General features: G+C 40.3%; 1 protein-coding gene across 2 annotated transcripts in view; it reads left to right on the plus strand.

Annotated features, from left to right (window-relative positions):
- Positions 1–21,548, plus strand: part of ME3 (malic enzyme 3) — a 316,892-nt gene that overhangs the window by 190,524 nt on the left and 104,820 nt on the right. For both annotated transcript variants that reach the window (XM_036747311.1, XM_036747312.1), the window contains one exon: positions 12,219–12,294. In XM_036747311.1, the coding sequence (XP_036603206.1) occupies positions 12,219–12,294 (76 nt within the window). The remainder of the gene's footprint in view (positions 1–12,218; positions 12,295–21,548) is intronic.

The raw sequence follows: 21,548 nt of genomic DNA on the forward strand, positions 1-21,548 counted from the left end.
AGTCTCAGAAAGTGTGGTTCTGCATTGATAAAAGGCATTTTCACCATCATGTTCTCTATACCAATAGGTCCTATCCCTACCCTTCTGCCAGAAAGGATAAGATTGGAAACTTGGGACCTACTGGCAGTCTGTAAAGGCTCACCCTGCACAGCCAATGGGCTGAGGGGGAATAAAACAGAAAGGTCTTGAAGACAGACTTGGCTAACTTCACAGTTGTTCCTGGCTTGAAAGAAATGACATCCTCCTTAGCTGTGGAACTATTTCCTGGCAGCACCAATATTTCTTTGGTGTTTTATGGTACAATCTAGTATTATACCATCAAATAGGTATACTTGGGAATTATTATTTATAAACGTTGAATTTGATCAATCTGAATGGATAGAAAAAATAGCAAAGATCAATTCAGTATAGTAGAAAGCACCTTGTGTTTCAAGCCAGAGGGTCTAATTTTGAACATCTGTTCTGTCACTTACTACTTATGTGACCTTAGGCAAGTGATTTGACTCGTCTGTATCTCAGTTTCCACATCTGTAAAATGAGGGATTAGGGTGTTCTCTAAAATTTCTTCCAGCTCTAAATGTCTACAATGTGATTTCATTAGTACTCAGAACTTCTAGGTGAGGAAATTCCCTCTAACAATGCAAAATGGCACTTTCTCAGTGCCATCTCATTAGATTAGAGCATTGCAAGTTTAAGTGACTTGCCGAGAGTCACATAGCCAATATGTCAGAGGTGGGACTTGGCTTTGACAACTCTCTATTATGCCACATTGCATCTCCACATGTCATTCAGTCAGTCAATAAACATTTATTAAGCACCAATCATGTGCTAAGCACTGGAGATTCAAAGAAAGGTTTAAAAAAAATCCCTGCTCTTGAGGAACTCTCTGGAGGAGATGGCATGAAAATGATTTTGTAAGATCAAGATGTATACAGGATAAATTGGAGATAATCAACATAGGGAAGGCACTAGCATTAAGAGGTATTTGGGAAAGACTTCCTCTGGGCATTGAAAGAAGCCATCAAAGCCAGGATGTGGAAATGAAGAAGGAGAGCATGCCAGGCATAGAGATCAGCCGTTGAGAACGCCCAGTGTCAGGAGATGGAGCGTCTTGTTCCAAGAGCAGTAAGAGGGCCTGCATCATTGGGCTACCTCTTACATGGAAGGAAATTGGGTAAGGTATAAGGCTAGAAAGATAGGGGGAGAGCCAGATTATGAAGGGTTTTGAACAAGAAACAGAAATTTTTATTTGAAATTGGAAGTGATAGGGAGCCACTAAAGTTTATAAAATTGAGTGGGGCAGTGACATAGGCACACCTGTGCTTTATAAGAAGATCACCATGACAGCCAAATGGAGGACGAACTGGAGTGTGAGAAATGAAATTGTGTCATAGGAAGAGCAGCTGAAGCAACTTGGAGTATTTCACATGAGCCAACTGAATAACGAGGCTGCTAAAAGTCTAATTCGATTTTAGGCTGCATTTATAGAAATCTAGTGTCTAGACAACATGAAATAGACTTTCTGCACTGTGCTAATAAGAGCACATTTGGAGAATTGAATATAATTCAGCCACATTTTAAGAGGGAGCTTGACAAAGTAGAGGACCATAAGCTATGAAAGGTCAAGGAATGCTATTACATAAGGAATGATTCAAGGAGCTAGAAACACACAGCGTAAAAAAGAGAAGACGAAAAGGAGACATGATACTTATCTTCACACATGGGAAGTATTGTATAAAAAAAGTGTGTAGATTTGTTCTTCATAAAGGTCAGGGATAAGATAAATGGGGAGAAGTTATGAGAAGGCAGATTTCAGTGCCCCAGGAAAGAATTTCCCAAGAGTAGTCATCAGTGGAATGGGTTGTGTTGTGAAGCCATAAGTTGGCCATCACTGGCCGTATTCCAGCACTTCTTAGATGACCACTTGTCAAGGATATCATAGAAGGAAATTTGGCCCTCAGAAAAAAAGGCTAAACTAGATGAAGCAAGGTGGTGCAGAGGGTGTAGTACTGGATCTTGAGTCAAATCTGGGTTTAAATCCTGGATCTGCCATTTACTACTTGTGGGACTTTCAGCAAGTCACTTAATCTCTCTGGGCCTCCCTTTGCTCACCCGTAAAGTAAGAGTAATGAACCAGCTGACATCTAAAACCCCCTCTTCTGTCGTCTCTTGAGGTCTAAGATTCTATGATATAATACTCGATAAGGTAGAGGTTAAAAAAAAAAGAAAAAATGAAGAGTGACTCACTGTATTTGTCAGGGCATCTTGTTTTTTGTCCTTCGTTCTCAAAGGGGACCAATGACATCAGGAGGGTGATGTCTTGACTTGCAAGTGAGTTAGACTGAAATGAGGCAGAACTGTGCAAAGTCATCAGCCTCACTCTCTCCTCCAAAGTCATCTGAGTCCAGCAGCAAGACATAGGTCAAGCCAATTGGTGATGGCCCAGCTCAGGTCATCTTAGTTAGGATATAAAGGAAGCTCACTGAAGTCAGGCTAACCAAAACAGCCTGACAGGGAAACCAAAGGCCAGGACTCAGGCCTTTTTATACTTCAGTCATAAGAAAATCATGTTACCAAATGCTTACCATGTAGTTATCTACTAACCCTCTCTCCCTAACTCCCAGGAAGGATGTTTCACCATTTCACTGGCAGCAGTTAAGAGTGTGATTTTAAGCTCCTAATGGGCAAGGATTGTATTTTGTATAGGAGGATACAATGCCATGTATCCTCCCACAGGGCCTAACACAGCACATAGGTGGGCAAGTTGTAGGCCTAGAAGACCCTAAATAAGTTTATCAGACTTAATTTCTCCTACTGAGTTATTTACTCCCCTGAGTGCCTGTGTGGTTTAAAAATAGCTGCTCCACTGTCAGCCTGGGGCAGTAAAAGGATGGTGCTTTCTTTACAGCCAAAAAATGCATGGAATGGCAGCTTTATCGTCAACAGAGAGGCTTTGTTCCATACAGGGTTGAAAGTATATGTCCCTTGTAATGATTCAGGCCTGAGTGGTTCTCCGAATGTCACCGACCTTTTTTAATTAACTCCCTCATTTTTTTTTCTTTTGGGGGGTGAATAAGTGCCAAGTGGCCTAAATCAGTGTTGCCTATTTGAATGGGTTTTTTCTTTCTTTCTTTAATTGAAGAGAACTCTCTAAACACAGCTTGACTAAAGGCCCGAGATAAGCCCTAAGAGTAAGAGTCTGTTTCTCTAACTGCCAGATCTCTGAAGCTAAGTGAGCCTTATCTTTGTTTTCTTTCCTTCTCGGGTAACTGAATTAAAAAAAAAAACTGAAAGGGATTTTTCGCAGGCCTTGATGGAAGCAGGAGATACTAATGTAATTTACAGTGTCTTATTAGTGAGGAGACTTTATCTATAGTTATTTTTGTGAAGTTCAGGCAAAGTTTGGGGAATTTTTTTTTAAGTTCAGGGGGTCAAATAGTCCTACCCTATCCAAGGTTGTAAGAATCCCTGCTCACTTAAAACTCCAGTAAGTAGGTAAAAGGATTTGTATCCTGGAAAAGGAGGAGGGGGCAGTCTTCTAGTGAGACTGAGAGAGAGCAGATGTACATCCCAATCTCTGCCCTGGGAACCACACAATGTTAAAAAATTAGAGGAAAATCTCCACCGCACTGAGAAACTCCTACGTGGAGGGTCTATGGAAGGAAATGGGCAAGACCGCAAGGGAGAATGAAGGCATGAATAGGTTGGGACCTTTACTGGTGGAGAGTCTCTTTCGAGCAGGGGACTGCCGTGTAGTACAGTGCATACAGTACTAGGAGTGAAGTCAAGAAGACCTAAATTCAAATCCTACCTCAGACACATTAGCTCTTTGACTCTAGACGAGTCTCTTAACTTCTTCCAGCTTCAAGTTCTTCATAGATAAAATAGGGATAATAATAACAGCCCTGACCTCACAGGATTGCTTTGAGGATCAAATCAGATAATGTTTGTAAAAACACATGGAACAGCAGATAGGTCTTCCTGACTTCAGGCCTGAAGGTGCTCTAAGTTCAAATTGGGCCTCAGACACTTACTAACTATGAGACCCTGTTTGCCTCAGTTTCTTCATCTGTAAAATTAGCTGGAGAAGGAAATGGCAAACCACTCCAGTATCTTTGCCAAGAAACTAACCTCAAATGGGGTCATAAAGAGCCATGACAGAAAAATGACTGAAAAAAATTGACTCTGTGAATAAGATAGCATAGGTATCTTTAAATCCATTAACAGATTAGAAAGGGGACATGGTACAAGTATTATTATTACTCGTGATCTACATTTGAGAAAACTGGTGCTCAGCAAAGTTAGATGATCATACCAGTGTCAGACTTTGGAGCTCACATCTGCTTATTCTAATAATCTGGTGCTGCCTCTGCATGAAGCCTTAGTGGAATCATTAACCACCACGAAGCATTTTTCCTCGTAGGCACAAATTCAGCCCACCTGGTTTTGCTCTATAGAATCTGGGAAAGACCTCAGAACTCCTACATGGAAGTTCTGCAGAGCATAGCATGTTAAAGTCAACTTTCACATCCATTCCTTCTTTCCAGCAGAATCAGTTTACCGAGAAAATTCCTTTCAAAGGACCATGACCTTGAACCCATCCAGAAATGTGATTCTGTTGCGTAACCTTTTAGAACACTTCCCTAAAAGGGCTATAGCTATGAATGAAACACATCCTTTCTTGTTTAACTGTAGTGATATGCAATAATAATATTAATAATAGCTAGCGTTTATATAGCACTTTAAGGTTTGCAAAGTGCTTTGTAAATATTATTTTAAACTCACAACTCTGAGAGGTAAGCACCAATATTATCCTCATTTTACAGATGAAGAAACTGAAGTACATAGAGGTTAAATGATTTGCTCAGGATCTACACAGCTATTATGTGTCTGAGGCAGAATTTGGACTCAGGTCTTTCAGACTCCAGGTCCAATGCTCTACCCTCTCTGCCACCTAGATGCCTACATAGCACAAGATGTGATTTTCTTGTTTCTGTCATTTAAGGTACTGTTGTTTTTATTAGAATCATTGCTTTTTCCCCCAGACTGAAAGAATATAACTGAAAATAAGGGCTGGTAGGCTAGGAAGAACAGAGGCTGGCTCTGCAGGCCTGCTATTACCTGCATTCACAAAAGACCACCACAACTCTGATTTACATCATGCTCCACAGGTTATCGGTTACAGAGCATTCATATCCTATTTTATCCTCACAAAAAACCTTGTGAAGCAAGTAGTACAAGTTTTATTATCCCTTATTTTATGAAGGAGAGTTGAACTGAGACCCCCTCTCAAATTGGAGGTGAGTTGTCTATAGTCACACAGCTTGGGATGCTGAGTAGCCATCTGCCAGGGCTATCAGGGGAGCATAGAAGACATCCATTCCAACTCTGAGAATCTTGGATTCTAACTGGGAGACCTGGATCTACGCCATGTTTCCAGACTCTGAGGCCAGTGCTCTTTGCAGAGTTCCATGCTATAGTTTGCCACAATGGACTGTAGCAGGTACAGAGAGAACCTCCTCTTGACTCTTTGGAGAAGCTCCTTCCCTCTCCTAAGAGATGCCCGGGTACATGAAAAAGAAGAGACCTATTTCCAGATATAATAACAGATGACCTCAAAGTAAAGAGATGGAAATGCTGAGCTGCATGGGAAGCTGGAGAGACTATATATCTACATGGCCCTATGTGGAACCAAATACATCCAGGATCTCAGGGCCGGAGGAGGATATTAAAACAGTGACAGAGAGATTGGTTCTAATGGACAGCTATAGTACCCTGTGTAGACCAGGAGTTAGGAACAGGACAGACGAGGAAGAGTGGAACTTGTAGGCCACTGTGTCTATGTGCCTTCTTGCCCAGGAGAGACAGCTGTGATGAAAGGAAGAGGAAAAAGAAATGAACCCACAATTAGGCAGAGAGCTGGGGCCAAGATTGCCACAGCTGAAAACTCTGTGCTCCAAGAAGAACCACAACTTGGAGAGGCAAACCTATATGTTGTCCTTTAATTAAAATGTGAATCAGGTGGACCATGAAGGTTTCTGTGTGAAGAAATTCAACCCTAGGGTCTTGCCCCAACGAGGAAGGTGGCTCACAACAGAAAATGTGGGTTTAATTGACATCTTAATAATCTAAAGCCACAAAGAATAGTTTTGAAAGTAAGGACTGTATAGTACCTTGTGGGAAGGTAGAGAAGGTTTTCTTGATGCTCGGTAGTCTCAGGTATAAGTCCATTCTGCATTTTTTTTGTTTGGTTAAAAAAAAAACTAGCCAATATTTAATGGTTTTTTTTTTACCCTCAGTGCTTATCAAAAAGCTAAAGGCCCTTTTGGAGTCAGCAAAATGAGCTGGATACTGATGATTCCCACGATTTCCATAGGCAGGGGCACAAAGCATAGGTACTTGTAGGAAATCTTGTGAAATTAAACTCAGGTCCATCTCGTCAAGAATTTTGGCCCAAACAATCCATGGGTTACACAAAGAATAAATGAAATATATATGAACAGTTTTAAACCTTGAGAAAACTCTTCTTGGGAGTGATACCTAGAGGGACACAGGAGGTGGGTATGTGGAGAGGAAAATCTATACCTTCTTTATTGTTTTACATTGATTTTCATCTTGGAGAACTCCCTTCCTCCTAGTGGGGCCTACAATGCTGAAATCAGGGCTCAGGATGTAGCTTCTATTGTGCTTTTCATGGCCCACCCATTTTCAGGTCAGCCAGTCCCTCTGCCATGCACAAAGGGCAGCTGGCTAAGGAGCGCCCTGACCACGGATATGGTAATCACTCATCAGCCTTCTCATTTGGCACAGCCACTCATGCTCTATAAAAAGGGGTGGACGCTGGCTGGGGAAAGATATGTCCATCTGTGTCCACAGTGGGCTTGGACTTGGACCTAGCTTCGAGTGGCAGGGAAGCTATAGGAGAACTCTCTTCTAAGAAAAGCCAGCATAGAAAAATTCAAACTTATAGGGCCTAGGGGAAAAAAAGGAAATGGATGTTTATTTGTATTACCAAAAGACCAGCACTGCAGGGCCCGTTTAAATATCATGCTCAACTCAGAAAGTCACATTGTAATTTGACTTGTACACACCCTTGTATATAAAAACAAGGACAGATAATCTCAGAATTGGAAGGACCTTGGAGGTCACCCAGTTCACCTCCTACTCAAAGCATGAATTCCCTCTACAAAATTCCTAACAAATTATTAAGCTAGACTTTAAAAAAAGAAAGAAAAGAAACCTTTAGTTATGGCAAACTTATTTTGTTATGAGGCAGTGCATTCCATTAGGGTATGGGGGAAGGTTAGGGGAGAGACAGTTTTAATTATTGAAAGGTGTTTCTTATACCAGGTCAAAATCTACCCCTTTGTAGCTCACCCATTGATTCTAGTCTGTGTTCTGGGGCCAAGCAGAATAGGTGCTATCCCTCTTATATTTGGCAAGCCTTTCAAATGTTTGAATATTATCATGTCTCCTTTTCTCCACCCCTAAATATTTCACTTTCCAGGTTACATCCACAACTTTTTTTTTCCAAATAGTATATGTGAGGCAGTGTCATGATGTTAAGTTCCCACCTTATACTGGACACTATCCAATGGACACACTCCAGCACTCATTTATGCTCTCTTCTACAATGTAACACCTGAATTGGACACACTACTACAGATGTGGTCTGACTAGGGCACAGTGCAGGGGGACTATCTGCCCCCACCTAGTGTACTTCTGTTCATACAGCCTAAGATTGGATTTCCCCGCTAAGCATGGAGATGACTCTGGGTTGTCGAAGTCTATACTAATGCAGCACAAAACCTCTGGAAGGTATTACCAAGCTGGAAAGACGAGGTGTCTGTAATAGAAGGAGTAATTGAGGGGCCCCTCACCATAAAGTTGGCCACCAGAAGATACTTTTTTTTTGATGAGAGGAACTTCTGAGGATTGTCTGTTAAGGGGTGGAAACGGTTGCAATGCAAGTAAATGATTAAAATCACAGCTCTTTGGAAGTGTTTAAGAAGCTCAAATGAACTTTTTTTGCAGCTTACATCACACCACTGACTCACACTGAACTGGTGGTCTACTTAAAACCTGTAAGCCACTCTCACATAAACTTCAGTCTAGCCACAAGTCTGCCATCTTGTACTCATGGAGTTGATTTTTTTAAAAGCATGTAATACTTTATATTTATTTTGAGAAATGTGCTTTTGTTAACTTTTATCCATTACTGTAGCTTCCCAAAATACTTTTGGATCTCAATTCTGTCATCCAATGTACTCCTGCAGGTTTTATCCACAGATTTGATTTATCGGCATACTATTTGTGCTTTCATCCAAGTCACTGATGAAAAAAACATATTCAACAGAACTAGGCCACAGTCAGAGCCATGTGGAATTTGACCAGATGCCCAACTTGACATCCGTCCATTAACCACTACTCTCTGGATTTAATCAGTCGTTTTTGACCTTACCTACCTTCATATAGTCTTTTTTTCTCCATCTCTTCTCCAAATGTCACGCTATTATTATATCACATCATATTATATTCATCAGCACAGCATAACAGAAAGAGTGCTAGACTCAGAGTCAGAGTCAGAAGAGAGTTCAGGTCCCATCTCTCATGCCAGAGGGCAGGGACTGGTTTTTTTGCTTTTGTCTTTGTATCTAAAGCACAGTATATTTGTTGTTGTTCAGTTATTTTTCAGTTGCATTCAATTCTTTGTGACCTCATTTAGGATGTTCTTGGCAGAGATGCTGAGTGGTTTGCCATTTCCTTCTCCAGTTCATTTTACGGATGAGGGAACTGAGGCAAACAGGGTTAAGTGATTTGCTTAGGGTCACACAGTTGTACTTATCTGAGGCCAGATTTGAAATCAACAAGATGAGCCTGACTCCAGGCCTGGTACTCTATGCACTGCACCACCTAGCTGCCCTCAGCATAGTATAGAAGAGTATATAATAAATGCTACTTTCATAGAATTGATCTGAACCTCTCTAAACCTCGGTTTTCTCATCTGTAAAATGGAAATAACTGATATTTCCTATCACAAAGGGTTATTGTGGGGAAAAACCTTTAGTTTTTAAAGGACTAGGCTAATGTATCATTTTATATTATGTTAAAAATATTAGGATGGACATTGGCAAGCTTAGTTTTAAGAGAAGGGTGACCAAGATATATGGAAGAGACCCAAAATCACATCACATGAGAAACATTTGAAGAAAATGAAGATGTTTCACCTACAAAAGAGAAGGACTCATGGGGAAAGAGATGGAGTTATTGAAACGCCTTCAGATATTTGAAGAGCTATCATTAGGAAAAAGGACTTGTATTGGCTGCAAAGGGTAGAACTAAGAGTGAAAGGTTTTGAGAAATAGATTTTGGTTTGATACAAAGAAGAACCCCTTAATGATTACAACTATCTGAAAATAGAAAGGACTGCTTGGTAAGGCAGTGAGTTCCCTGTCACTGCAAGTGTACAAGCAGCTAATGAAGGATTTTGTAGAAGAGAGTCATGCTTAGGGAAGGGGAATTGACTGAATAACCTCTAGGGTCTTCTCAACTCCAAGATTCTATGGATTTAATAGGTTGTCAGATTAATATGTTTTTGTTCTACTTTGACTCTTTCTGTGTTCAAAAATGAGTTTTCTTAAGGAAATAGGAAAAAAGTAGGAGAGACAATTGGTGGATAAATTACATAATTTAAAAAATTTTCCAATGAGTGCTTTCATACACTATGATTCCAATGAGTTATTCTGTGCTAAATGAGCATCTCTTAATGCTAGGAGTGGTGAATATCTGGGTAAAACAATACATGGTCTTGAATTGCACTGTTGATCTCATTACTCAGAGGAATTCTTTGCCTTGGAGAGTTCTCTGGTTGCATGGTTTCATCCTCAAGATGTTCTGTGCCTGGAAAGCAAAAGTGAGACCTAATATCTCTACATTGTTGTTTTTCCAATCAGAAGCCATTAACTGATAACTCCTGAGCCAGGCTCCTTGGTGTGCCTTCAGCTCACCTTCAGGGCTCCCTTGTTCTCTCTCGCCTTCTCTAGTCTCAAGGTTGTATGGTGACTCTCTATATCTAAAAGGTGAGAGGGAACCATCAAAATAATTGCTTCATAAGATATCATTATGGAAGAGGCTTTGGCCCCTCTTCAGGGAGAGAGGATTGAAACAGAAACAACTAGAAATTACAACAGATCTTTAGGACTTCAAGACTAGCTCCCTGGAGCTTTGTTTTGGAAGTGCTTTGGCCTCATCACTGGCCCACTGAGGTAGTTTTGTGTCTGTTACCATGGAAGCAAATCTTAGAGATTCAACCTGTCAAGTTCCTCCGTAGGAATTGCAGGCCTAGCCTCTTTAGCAGGCCCAGCTACAAAAGACTTGAAATAGAGAATTCTTACACCAAAATCCTTGGCACTGGCAAATGGTTTAACATTAGAAATCAATATGGTTCCATCAGTGGAAATGATGTTTAAAAGCTGCATTACTGTGTGCTTTGCCAGTGCACCTGAGGGACCCTAACCCTAAATGCTGTATGACTTGCCACTGAAATCTCCTAGGTGCATTGTCTCCACCATTAGAATGTAAGCTCATTTAGGCAACTAGGTGTCAGTGCAGCGAGTAGGGCACTGGCCCTGGAGTCAGGAGGACCTGAGTTCAAATCTGGCCACAGACACTTGACATGCTTACTACCTGTGTGACCTTGAGCAAGTCACTTAACCCCAATTGCCCTGCCTTCCCCCCTGAAAAAAAAAAGAATGCAAACTCATTGTGAGCAGGGACTGCCACACATTTCTATTTGTATCCCCAGAGGTTAGCACAGTGCTTTGCATGTAGTAAGTACTTGAAAAATGTTTTAATTTTTTTAATTCATTGTTTTAGTCTTCTGAAAGGAAAATTGTCACACAAGGCAATCTAAACTTGGGTTACTAAATATTCTCACTGCATTTTTCCTCTTCTGATTAAATCATTCCACACCCTGCAAAGAACGCAATTCAAAAGCATTGCTGGAGCTGAGAATACAAAAATAAAAAACAACACAGCTCTTGCCTTCAGGGAACTTATAGTCTACTTAGGGGAGGGGGAGGGAAGCAGTGCAAGATATAACACACAAATAAGTGTGATGCAAAACAGAGCAAAGAAGATATCCAGACAAAGTTTTCTAGAGAGATCCATGAAGTAGGATAGGTACCGTACAGCATTTAATCACCTGCCTCTGTCCTTTGCCCTGTCTTCCCCTTATGTCTGGAAGTTACTCCCTCCTCATATCGGTGGCAGGATTTGAACCCTGGACTGTCTAATGAAAAATTGAGCACTTCAATCCAGTACACAGGGTGCCAGTGTGACTGGCGCTAATGGCAGCAGCAGGATAGTAGATTGAAGGGCCCACAGTTTCTTCCCTGTAGTTACCATAGCTACAATGGGAATAAGGCCTGACTTGCCTACTACATAGCACCAGTTCTACTTCATGGTTTCCTCTCAATTTTTTTTCTACTTTCCTTATTCCCCCACTACTCACCCCTGGACCCATAGGCCCTCACCAATGACAGAAAAGTAGCTGCTGCCAAGTTATAGTTTCCCATATATCCTATTCCTTAGGCTTCTCTTATATAAGTAGGAGTAACATAAGGGTCTAAGCATACTTCCCAGAAATGTAACTCCATTCAGTAAACCCAAACTTCAACCCAGTTAGCCCATACAAAGTAATTAGTCCAGTCCTCTATTGCCATTGTGGAAGAAGTGTGGCATTTGGATTCCGCCACTTCTTAACTGTATGACCTTAACGTCTCTGGGCCTCAGTTTCCCCATCTATAAAAACCTAGGGTTGGCCCAGATGGCCTCCAAGGTCCCATCTGGCCCCTAGTTCTAGGATCCTGTCTAGGCTCCCTGTGAGCCTTTTCAGCAGATCCTTATAGACCCTTCTGTGGATGTTTGGTGATCCCAGGTGGGAGTTTCAACCAGAGGTTTGAAAACAGTACCCCACGGCAACAGGATACAGCTTTTTTTCCTTTGTAATTATTTTTCCTTGAAAGTTAACAAATTAACCTGAGTCCTAAATATGAAGGGATGGTTTGTAGACCTAAAGCAAATTTATCTAAGCCTGGGTTCTGCCATGTATATACTTCACATTAATCTTAAATCAAGCTTAAGCTTCTGGTCCTCGCTGCATTTCATGGTTTGACCACATGGTTTCTGTTTCTCTGTGTGTATGTGTCTCTTCTTAGTGGGCTCTTTATCACCATTCATGACAAAGGCCACATTGCCACAATGCTGAACTCCTGGCCGGAAGACAATATTAAGGTACAGTCCTCTTTTCCTTGCTGTTGTTTGGATGGTGGGTGAATCATTTAAGCCTCAACCGTAGGGCCGACAAACCTCTCTAGATTTTAAACTGGCTGTTGCCTGAGCTCGAGGCAGGACAACACCAGGCACCCAGGAAATGGGCCTGCTTCAGAACACCAGAGTGTTTGGGATCATCCGACCAGTCTGTGCAAAAATTTCCTTTTTTTTCCTTTGGGAGCATATGAGATCTTTTCTTTATTGTTTCTTTTAAAAATGGGAAAAACAAAGGTATACCTTCTCTCCAGAGGTCCCCAGCTCTGGGAAGTCCAAGTAGTAAAAGTAGCATTTTATGGTTAAACACGAACACACACACACACACAATCACAACCCAGTGAGAAATGTAGTGCAAGTATTCTTGTCATCCCTATTTTACAGATGGGAAAACTGAGGTTTGGGGAGATGAGATGAATTTCTCCATAGTCACACAGTTAATGTAAGTGCCAGTATCAGTGTCAAACCCAAGCCTTCTTGACAACAAGCCCACTATGTTACAGGGTGTCAGGTGCATGTATTTGAAAGGAGAAAGCTAGAGAGGAAAAGCACTTGATGGTATTTTTCTTAGAGAATCTCAGACTCTCAGAGCTGGAAGAGACAGAGTTTTAACCGTACTTGAACAGACTTCACAGTACCCCAGACAAATGATAATTCACAATATCTTTACTTGTTGGGATGCTTTCTTTATATCTTGCCCCAAAGTTTGTCTAGGCATCTAGACTTCCCAGGTGATAGAATGCTGGAGTCTGGAGTCAGGAAGACCTGCATTCAAATCCATCCTCAGACACTTATTAGCTAGTTTCCTCGATTGTAAAATGGGGATAATAACAGCAACTACTTCACAGGTTGTGAGGATCAAAGGAGAGGATATTTGTTAAAAGTGCTTACTTAGCACAGTGCTTGGCACATAGTAGGCACTACACAAATGCTAATTCCCTTCTCCTTTCCCCTTCTATGCAATTTCTGTCCAGTTCTACTTGTTCTGCCCTATGGCCAAACAAAACCAGTCTAATCCCTCTTCCACATGACCCTTCAGATGTTTGAATACAATTATCATGATCCCCTTATCCTCACCAGGCTAAAAGTCTCCACCTCCTGAAGTGCATCATTTTATGGCCATCTCATCATCCTGGTTTTTCTTCTCTAAATGTGCTAAAATTTGGCCAGCTGTCAATACTGGGGAAAGCCAATAGAATATGAGAAATCCACGTGGACACATCTGTAGTTATGCTGGGTGGGAACTGGACGTAGAAGTCAGAGGTCTTAGATTCTGATCCTGACTCTTATGATAGTTATGTGACTTTGGGCAGGTTGTTCAACATCTTTGAGATTTCTAGTCTATAAAAATGAGGATGTTGATACTTACATGAGCTACCTAATTAATAATAAGTTCATAGGACTTAGAACTGGAAGAGAAGATCTAGTCAAACTCCTTCAATTAACAGGTGACAAAGGAGGGACGCCACACCAGCCATCCTTCATTTTCTGTCTCACTAGTACCCCAGCTTTTCAGTTCCCTTTTAATGTGGTGTCTTCCCCCATTAGAGTGTGAGGGCAGGGAGCCAAGATGGTGGATTAGAAGCAACCCAGCTGAACTCTTTCAACATTCCCCTCCAAACAACTTTAAAATAACAAATCAAATTTTGTAGCAGCAGAGCTAACAAAAGGTCAAGGGGAGACATTTTTCCAGCCTAAAAAAATTTAAGAGGTCAACAAGAGAAGTTTGTGACACCAGGTAGAGGCCTGTCTGGAGCCTATACACACAGCAGCAACAGCAGCTTCAGGAGCTCTCAGCTCAGAGAGAAAGTAAGACTGGTCAGAAAGAGATTGAAGGGGACCCTTTGCTCACTGGATACAGCTGGCACTGACTAGGAACTCTATTGCCCAAACACAATTCTGGGTCACCGTTCCAGGGAAGAGAGGAGTACTGGTAGTCTGTCACAAGGGAGAAAGGGTCCTAGTCACAGTTCTAAGGCAGGGAGGAGCACTAGACCTTGTGGCTGCCAGGGTGCAGGGACCCTTCCTGAGTAAAGACTAGAGAGCAGTGACCTCTCCCAGGATCACATCACCTTAGAACCACAAAAAACTTACAAATACCCAAAACTAGCTCTGAAAACAGCAGCACAAAAAAAGCCTGAAGGTTGTGGCACCTCCTCACCACCAGGCAAAAACGTAGGTTGGAAAAATTAGCAAAAAGAAAAGAATTTGACCATAAAAAGTTACTATGGTGGCAGGGAAGATGAAGACATAAACTCAGAAGAAGACAACAATGTGAAAACAGCTACAAAACCTCAGAGAAAATTGCTAATTAGATACAAATCCAACAAGAATTCCCAGAAGAGTTAAAGGAAGGCTTAAGAGTGGTAGGGGGGAAATGGGAAAAGAAGTGAGAGTGATGCAAGAAAATTATGAGAAGAGAATTAATAGGTTGGTAAAAAAAAAAAAGACAAAAATACTGAAGAAAATAACACCTTAAAAAAAAAGAATTGGCCAATGGAAAAAGAGGTATAAAATCTCACTGAAGAAAATAATTCCTTTAAAATTAGAATTGGGCAAGTAAACATGAATGACTCCATGAGACATCAAGAAACAATAAAACAAAGTGAAAAGAAGAAAAAAGAAAATATGAAATATCTCATAAGAAAACAACTGATCTGTAAAATAGATCAAGGAGAGAGAATTTAAGGATTATTGGACTACCTGAAAGCTGTAATCAAAGAAAAACCTAGATATCATGTTTCAAGAAATCATCAAGGAAAACTGCCCCAGAATCTTAGTTCCAGAGAGTCAAATAGAAATTGAAAGACTACACCAATGGCCTCCAAAATGAAAACTCTCAAGAATGTTAGAACCAAATTCCAGAGGTCCTAGGTCAAAGAGAAAATACTTCAAGCAGTCAGCAAGAAACATTTCAAATATTGTGTTGCCACAGTCAGGATCACACAAGATTTACTGGCTTCCATGTTAAAGGAGTAAAGGACTTAGAATGTCATATTCCAGAAGGCCAAGGAGGTAGGATTACAACCAAGAATAACCTACCCAGCAAAACTGAATATAATCCTTCAGGGTAAAAAACAGAAGGATATTTAATGAAATAAAGGAATTTCAAGCATTCCTGATGAAAAGACCAGAGATGAATAGAAAATTTGACATTCAAACACAAGACTCAAGAGAAACATAAAAAGGTAAATATGAAAGAGTAACCATAAGAGTCTCAATAAAGTTAAACTGCTTACATTCCCATGTGGGAAGATAATACATGTAACTCCTAAGAACTTTATCATTATTAGAGCATTTAAAAGGGACAGTACATAGACAGAGGGTGTGGCTATAAGTCGATTATATTGGAATGATCTCTAAGAAAAATGAAGGAGTGAGAAAGAGGGAAGGGAGAGGTAGAATGGGGATAATTTTCTCTTATAACAGAGGGGCACAAAGAAGAGCTTTTACAGTATAAAGGAATATGGGGGGTGGCAGGCAATGCTTGAATCTCATTCTCATCAGGGGGAAGAATGTATGTATGCACTTAGTTGTGTATAGAAACATCACTTACCCAACAGAGAAATAGGAGGGTAAGGAGATAAAATAAAATGATTGGGGGAGGGGGAGAAGGATGATAAAAGGAAGGGCAGATTAAAGGAGGCAATGGTTAGAAGCAAAATAGATATTTCAGGAGAGACAGGATAAAAAGAGAAGAAGAAAGAGAAGAAAATGGGATGGAGGGAAAAAATAATAATCATAACTATGAATGTAAATGGGATGAGCTCACCAATAAAATGGAAGCAGATAGAAGAATGGATTAAAAAGCAGAAATCCAACAATATGTTATTTGCAGGAGACACACTCAAAACAGAAAGACACACTCAGAGTTAAAATAGAAGGCTGGAGCAATATCGAATATACTTCAGCTAAATTTTAAAAAGGCAGGAGTAGCATTCATGATCTCAGACAAAGCAAAAGCAAAAACAGACCTAATCAAAAGGAATACTCAAGAACAATATATTTTACTAAAAGGTATCGTAGACAACGAAATAATATCAAAAAATTTTATAACAATTTCTCTGATAAAGGCTTATTTTGCAAATTTATGCTGAATACACAGCTGAGACAAATTCATAAAAATAGGAGCCAATCCCCAATTGATAAATGATCAAAAGATATAAACAGACAATTTTCAGAAAGAGAAATCAAAGTTATCTGTACCCATATAAAAATGCTCTGAAGCATTGTTGATTAAAGAAAGGCAAATTAAAACAAACTCTGATGTACCACCTCATACCTTTCAGAAATGACAGATGCTGGAGGGGTTGAGGAAAAAAAAATAGGTACACTAATGAACTGTTGGTGGAGTTGTGAATTGGTCCAACCATTCTTGAGAACAATTTGAAACTAGGCCCAAAGGGCTATAAAAATGTGCGTACCCTTTGAACTCACCATATCACTACTGGGTCTATACTCCAAATAGAACAAAGAAAAAGGAAAAGGACCTCTAGGTACAAAAATATTTATAGCAGCTTTTTTTGTGGTAGCAAAGAATTAGACATTGAGGGCATTTCCATCAATTGGGGAATGGCTAAACAAGTTGCGGCACATGATTGTAATGGAGTACTATTGTGCTATGGGAAATGATGAGGGGAGTAGTTTCAGAAAAACAGGGCAAGACCTATATGAACTGATGCAAAGTGAAATGAGAAGAATCTGGAGATCATTGTGCTCAGTAACACAATGTTGTATTGTAATCAACTGTGAAAGGCTTGGCTATTCTGATCAATACAGTGATCCAAGACATTTCCAAAGGACTCATGATGAAAAAGTGCTATCCACCTCCAGAGAGAGAACTGATGAACTCTGAGTGCAGATTGAAGTATAATTTTCTCACTTTATTTTTCTTGCTTTTTTTGAAAAATGGCTAATATGGAAATATCTTTTCCATAATTTCACATGTAAAATTGAAATACTGCTTGCCTTCTCAGTGAGTATGGAAGAGGGTGGGAGGCAGGGAGAGAATTTGGAACTCAAAATTTAAAAAGAAAAAAACTTTTAAAATAATATAATTTTAGACAATTTTTTTAAAAAGTCACTAATTGACCAGAAAAATAAAAAGAATGTCAGGGCAGGGACCATCTTTCTTTAGGTTTATATTTCTGTCCTCAGCACGTAACACAAACTAGTGCCTAGCACATAGTATTTTGTTATTGTTCAGTCATCTCAATTATGTCCGACCCTTTATAACCCCATGGGGTTTTCTTAGCAAAGACACTAGAGTGATTTATTATTTCCTAATCCAGCTCATTTTACAGATGAGGAACCGAGACAAAGAGGATGAAGTGACTTGCTCAGGGTCACACAGCTAGTAAGTGTCTGAGGCCAGATTTAAACTCAGGAAGTTGAGTCTTCCTGACTCTAAGCCCAGTACTCTAGCTATCCACTGTGGCACCTAGCTTCTGGCACATAGTAAGCACTTACTAAATGCTTGTTGACTGGCTGACCATAGAGGTTATGTGACTTCACCAAAGTCACATCCATACTGAGTAGCAGAACTAGAATTTCCACCCAGCACCTCTGACATTAAAAACAGAATTCTTAGCACTGGTCTACACATGACTTTACAAACAAGGTGATTGTGAAGCAGTATTCTATGTAGTGTAGCATTTCTCAAATGTTGTGGTCTCAGGACCCCTTTACATTCAATTATTGAGGGCTCCTCTACTTTCAAACATTATTGAAAACCCCAAATAGCTTTTCATTTATGTGGGTCATATCTACTGATATTCAACATAACAGAAATTAAAACTGTTAAAATTTTAAAGTATCAATTCATTTAAAACAATAATAATCCCACTATATGTTAATCTAAAAAATGTTTTTATGAAAATAACTTTTCTAAAACAATTAGTGAGAAGAATGGCATTTTTAACATATTTTTGCAAATTTCATTCATGTTGGGCTTAATAGAAGACATCTGGATTCCATATTTGTTTCTACATCCAACCTGTTGTGATATGTTATTTGATTGATGTATATGAAGAAAATTCACCCTCACACAGATACGCAGTTAGAAAATGGAGGAGTCTTTTAATAACCTAATAATGTCTTGGGAAAATCGTTTTGACCTCGCAGAACTGCTGGAAGTATCCTGGGGACTTCCAGGGGTTCTCAGACTTCACTTTGAGAACCACTGGTATAGTGTGGAATACTTGACTAAGGGTTAAGGGCAAAGCATTTAAGCCTCAGTCTCCTCGTCTAAAAAATGGGGATGGTATCTATAGTATCTACGTCCTAGGATTGTTATGAGGGTCAAGTGAGACTAAGTTCATAAAATGCTTCACAAACTTTAAAGTAATGTATAATGTCAGATGCTATTATTATAACACTATCATCATTACTATTAGGTTCTCTTTTTTAGATATGGACAGGCTCACAATTCAGTTTGCCAAATAACATTTCATAATTTGTTTCCTCATAAATTTCCTTTGTGACCCTCCCATCATTTTGTTCTCTTGGGGGTTTTAGTTTAACCTATGGAGCTGAAGGTGTGGCTGGGCCTTGGCTCTGTCCTGTGCCAAATGCCAAGTAAGCTTTTGAGCTGTAACCATTAGGCATCCTGAATGGATAATTAGCAGACTATGTGCAGGGCCTTCCCTGGATACACTTTCTCTTCCCCACCTATTGGTTTCATGTATCAGCTAAGAATTCAGTTCTGTACAATCTCTGGCTCAGTTCTTCAGCTTCTGGTTTGTATCCAAGAAGACAATCTTCTGGGGTGTGTCTCTAGGGATCCAGAGGGAAACTTCAAAAACACTAAAGGAAGTCAGCCTAAACAAGTGACAAGTTAACCCAGGTCAAGCCAGGGTTAATGGACTGTCAAGACCTTGCAAATTACTTTGTTCCATATCTTAAGATGGGCCAACAATTAGTCATTCAAAATATACCCACCCAGCCCTTTCTCTGCTAGGCACTGAACTAAGCTCTCCGAGGGACACACATTAAAAAAATAGGAAAGACATTCCCTGCCCTTAAGGAGCTTATAGGGTAATTAGGAAGGCAATAAAAAATAAACAAATACAGATTTAAATAGCAGGGTAAAAATTGTACAGCTATATATTTAATGAGGACTGCTTGAGAGATGAAGTGAAGTATGAAAACTTATTGATGGAGGCCTGGATATTAAGTGCTATGAGTTTGGGAATGGATGGAGCATCCCGTGTCTCCTGAGGCAATCCTTCAGCAGGGTCAGCAAACTTGTTTGGAACTGCCCCAATTTCACGAGGTCTCTTTAAGCTCTGTGGTTATACCCAATATGTTCATTCAACAAACATTTGTTAAATGGACTTTTTGCATTCTATTTCAATCCCATTTGAATCTGAGTGTTAATAGTTGGAAGAGATACATAGAAGTACAAGATAGCAGGCCTTGACTGAGTCTAGTAGGAAAGATAAAGCATGACCTCAGACCAAATCACTTCATAGACTTCACCTATTAAATGTGCAGGTTGCACTATTTAGGAGTGGGGAACCTGTGGCCTCGAGGCCACCTGTGGCCTTCTAGGTCCTCAAGTATGGCCTTTTGACTGAATCCAAACTTCAAGAACAAATCCCCCCTTAATAAAAGAACATCTAGTGACTAGATGTTCTCCAAGGTCCTTTCCAATGCTAAAATTCTCTGATCCTATGAATACAAATAGGGAAGGTTTCTCAGTGGAAGTGTCTTGTGATCTGGGCCTTGAATAATAGGTAGGATTTCCACAGAAAAGAATGGTAGAGGTGAAGAGAAGTACTTCAGAAATAAGAATCAGCACTTGAAAAGGCTTAAAAGCTTAAAGGCTTGGGACATATTCAGTAGATAGTAAGTAGTCCGGTTTAGCTAGATTGTAAATTATAATGAATAGTAGGAGGATGGGTTGAAGATGCAAAAATAGTTTAGAGTCAGCTTGTGTAGGACACAAAGTCAAAGTTTTAACTTTATTCATAAGGTGATGGAGAACCACTGAAGGTTTGTAAGCAGGAGGTTGACAAGGCCAGAACATTAGGCAGATTAATCTGACAGCTCTATGAAAAATGGATTAGCCAGGGGAGAGGCCGGAGATAGGGAGACCAATTGGGAATCTATAGCCTAGGGTCTCAGTGGAGATGGAAAGAAAAGGACAAATGAGAAAAGTTTTTAGTAAGGCAAAGGAATGTTTCCTTTTGGACAGGTTGAGTTTAAACTACTGGGAGAAGGGCTAGGTGGAGCTGTCCAACAAGGAAGCTCCAGCCTGTGATAAAAGTCGGTCAGGAAAAATTCTACTGATTCTGTTTCTGGTACTTCCATAGAGTATGTGTAGAGGTGGAGGCTCGGATTCACTTTTTATTTCTTAAGCGTGTGATCTCATTCTCACAGGAGCTCTCAGGATTTTACATCTCAATATCCAGGCTCCTATTTATAGAAAGAAAACTGCTGGTAAAGCTTTGCCTTTCATTTGCCTCTTGGGCTGTCCATATAGGAAGATGGCACCTGTTGCTTCAGGGCTTACTGTTTTTCTTCTCCATCATGAATACAGTAGCTTACCGTGGGCCACTAGGTTCCACTGAGAACCTTTCATAGGCTAGCTCATTGGAGGCAGCAGTAAGGTCTGTAATGGAAATAGCACCAGACTTGGTTGGCATCAGGAGGCTTGAGTTCTAGTTGAGGCTCTGATATTTGCTGTATCTGTATGACTAGGAGCAAATTACATCCCCTCTCTCAATCTCAGTTTCCTCATCTGTAAAATGGAAATAATAATATAACATCTAGTGGAAGGTGCTCAATAAATGTTTGTTGAATTGAATCAAGATAGGCAAGATCTTTGCCAACTATTCTCATCTCACCTCATTGGTAAGCATTCCATGACGACAAAGACAAAATCTAGATAGTCACAGAATCACTAAACAGTCACAGCTCCATGCTGTTAGAAAGAAAGGGATGAATCAGAGATGCCTCACTCTCTTCCCCTCCTCCCCCACCACACAACCAAGGGAAAAAGCAAAGAACTCATTTTTTTCTATTGAATCCCCAGCTTCAGGTTAGGATGTGGCTCAACAGCTAGGTCTGGAGTGAATTGTTGGGGATGGGGGTGACGCTGAGAAGTGAGGAAGTAGCCCATCAGCCACTCATTCTGATGGATAACTCTGGTCTAGGGAACAGGGGGTGGAGCGGGCTGTTTAAAGTCAGTGGTTATAAATCAAGACAAAAAGTGAGAA

Source organism: Trichosurus vulpecula, chromosome 2, assembly GCF_011100635.1.
Source record: "Trichosurus vulpecula isolate mTriVul1 chromosome 2, mTriVul1.pri, whole genome shotgun sequence".
Lineage (NCBI taxonomy): Eukaryota > Metazoa > Chordata > Mammalia > Diprotodontia > Phalangeridae > Trichosurus > Trichosurus vulpecula.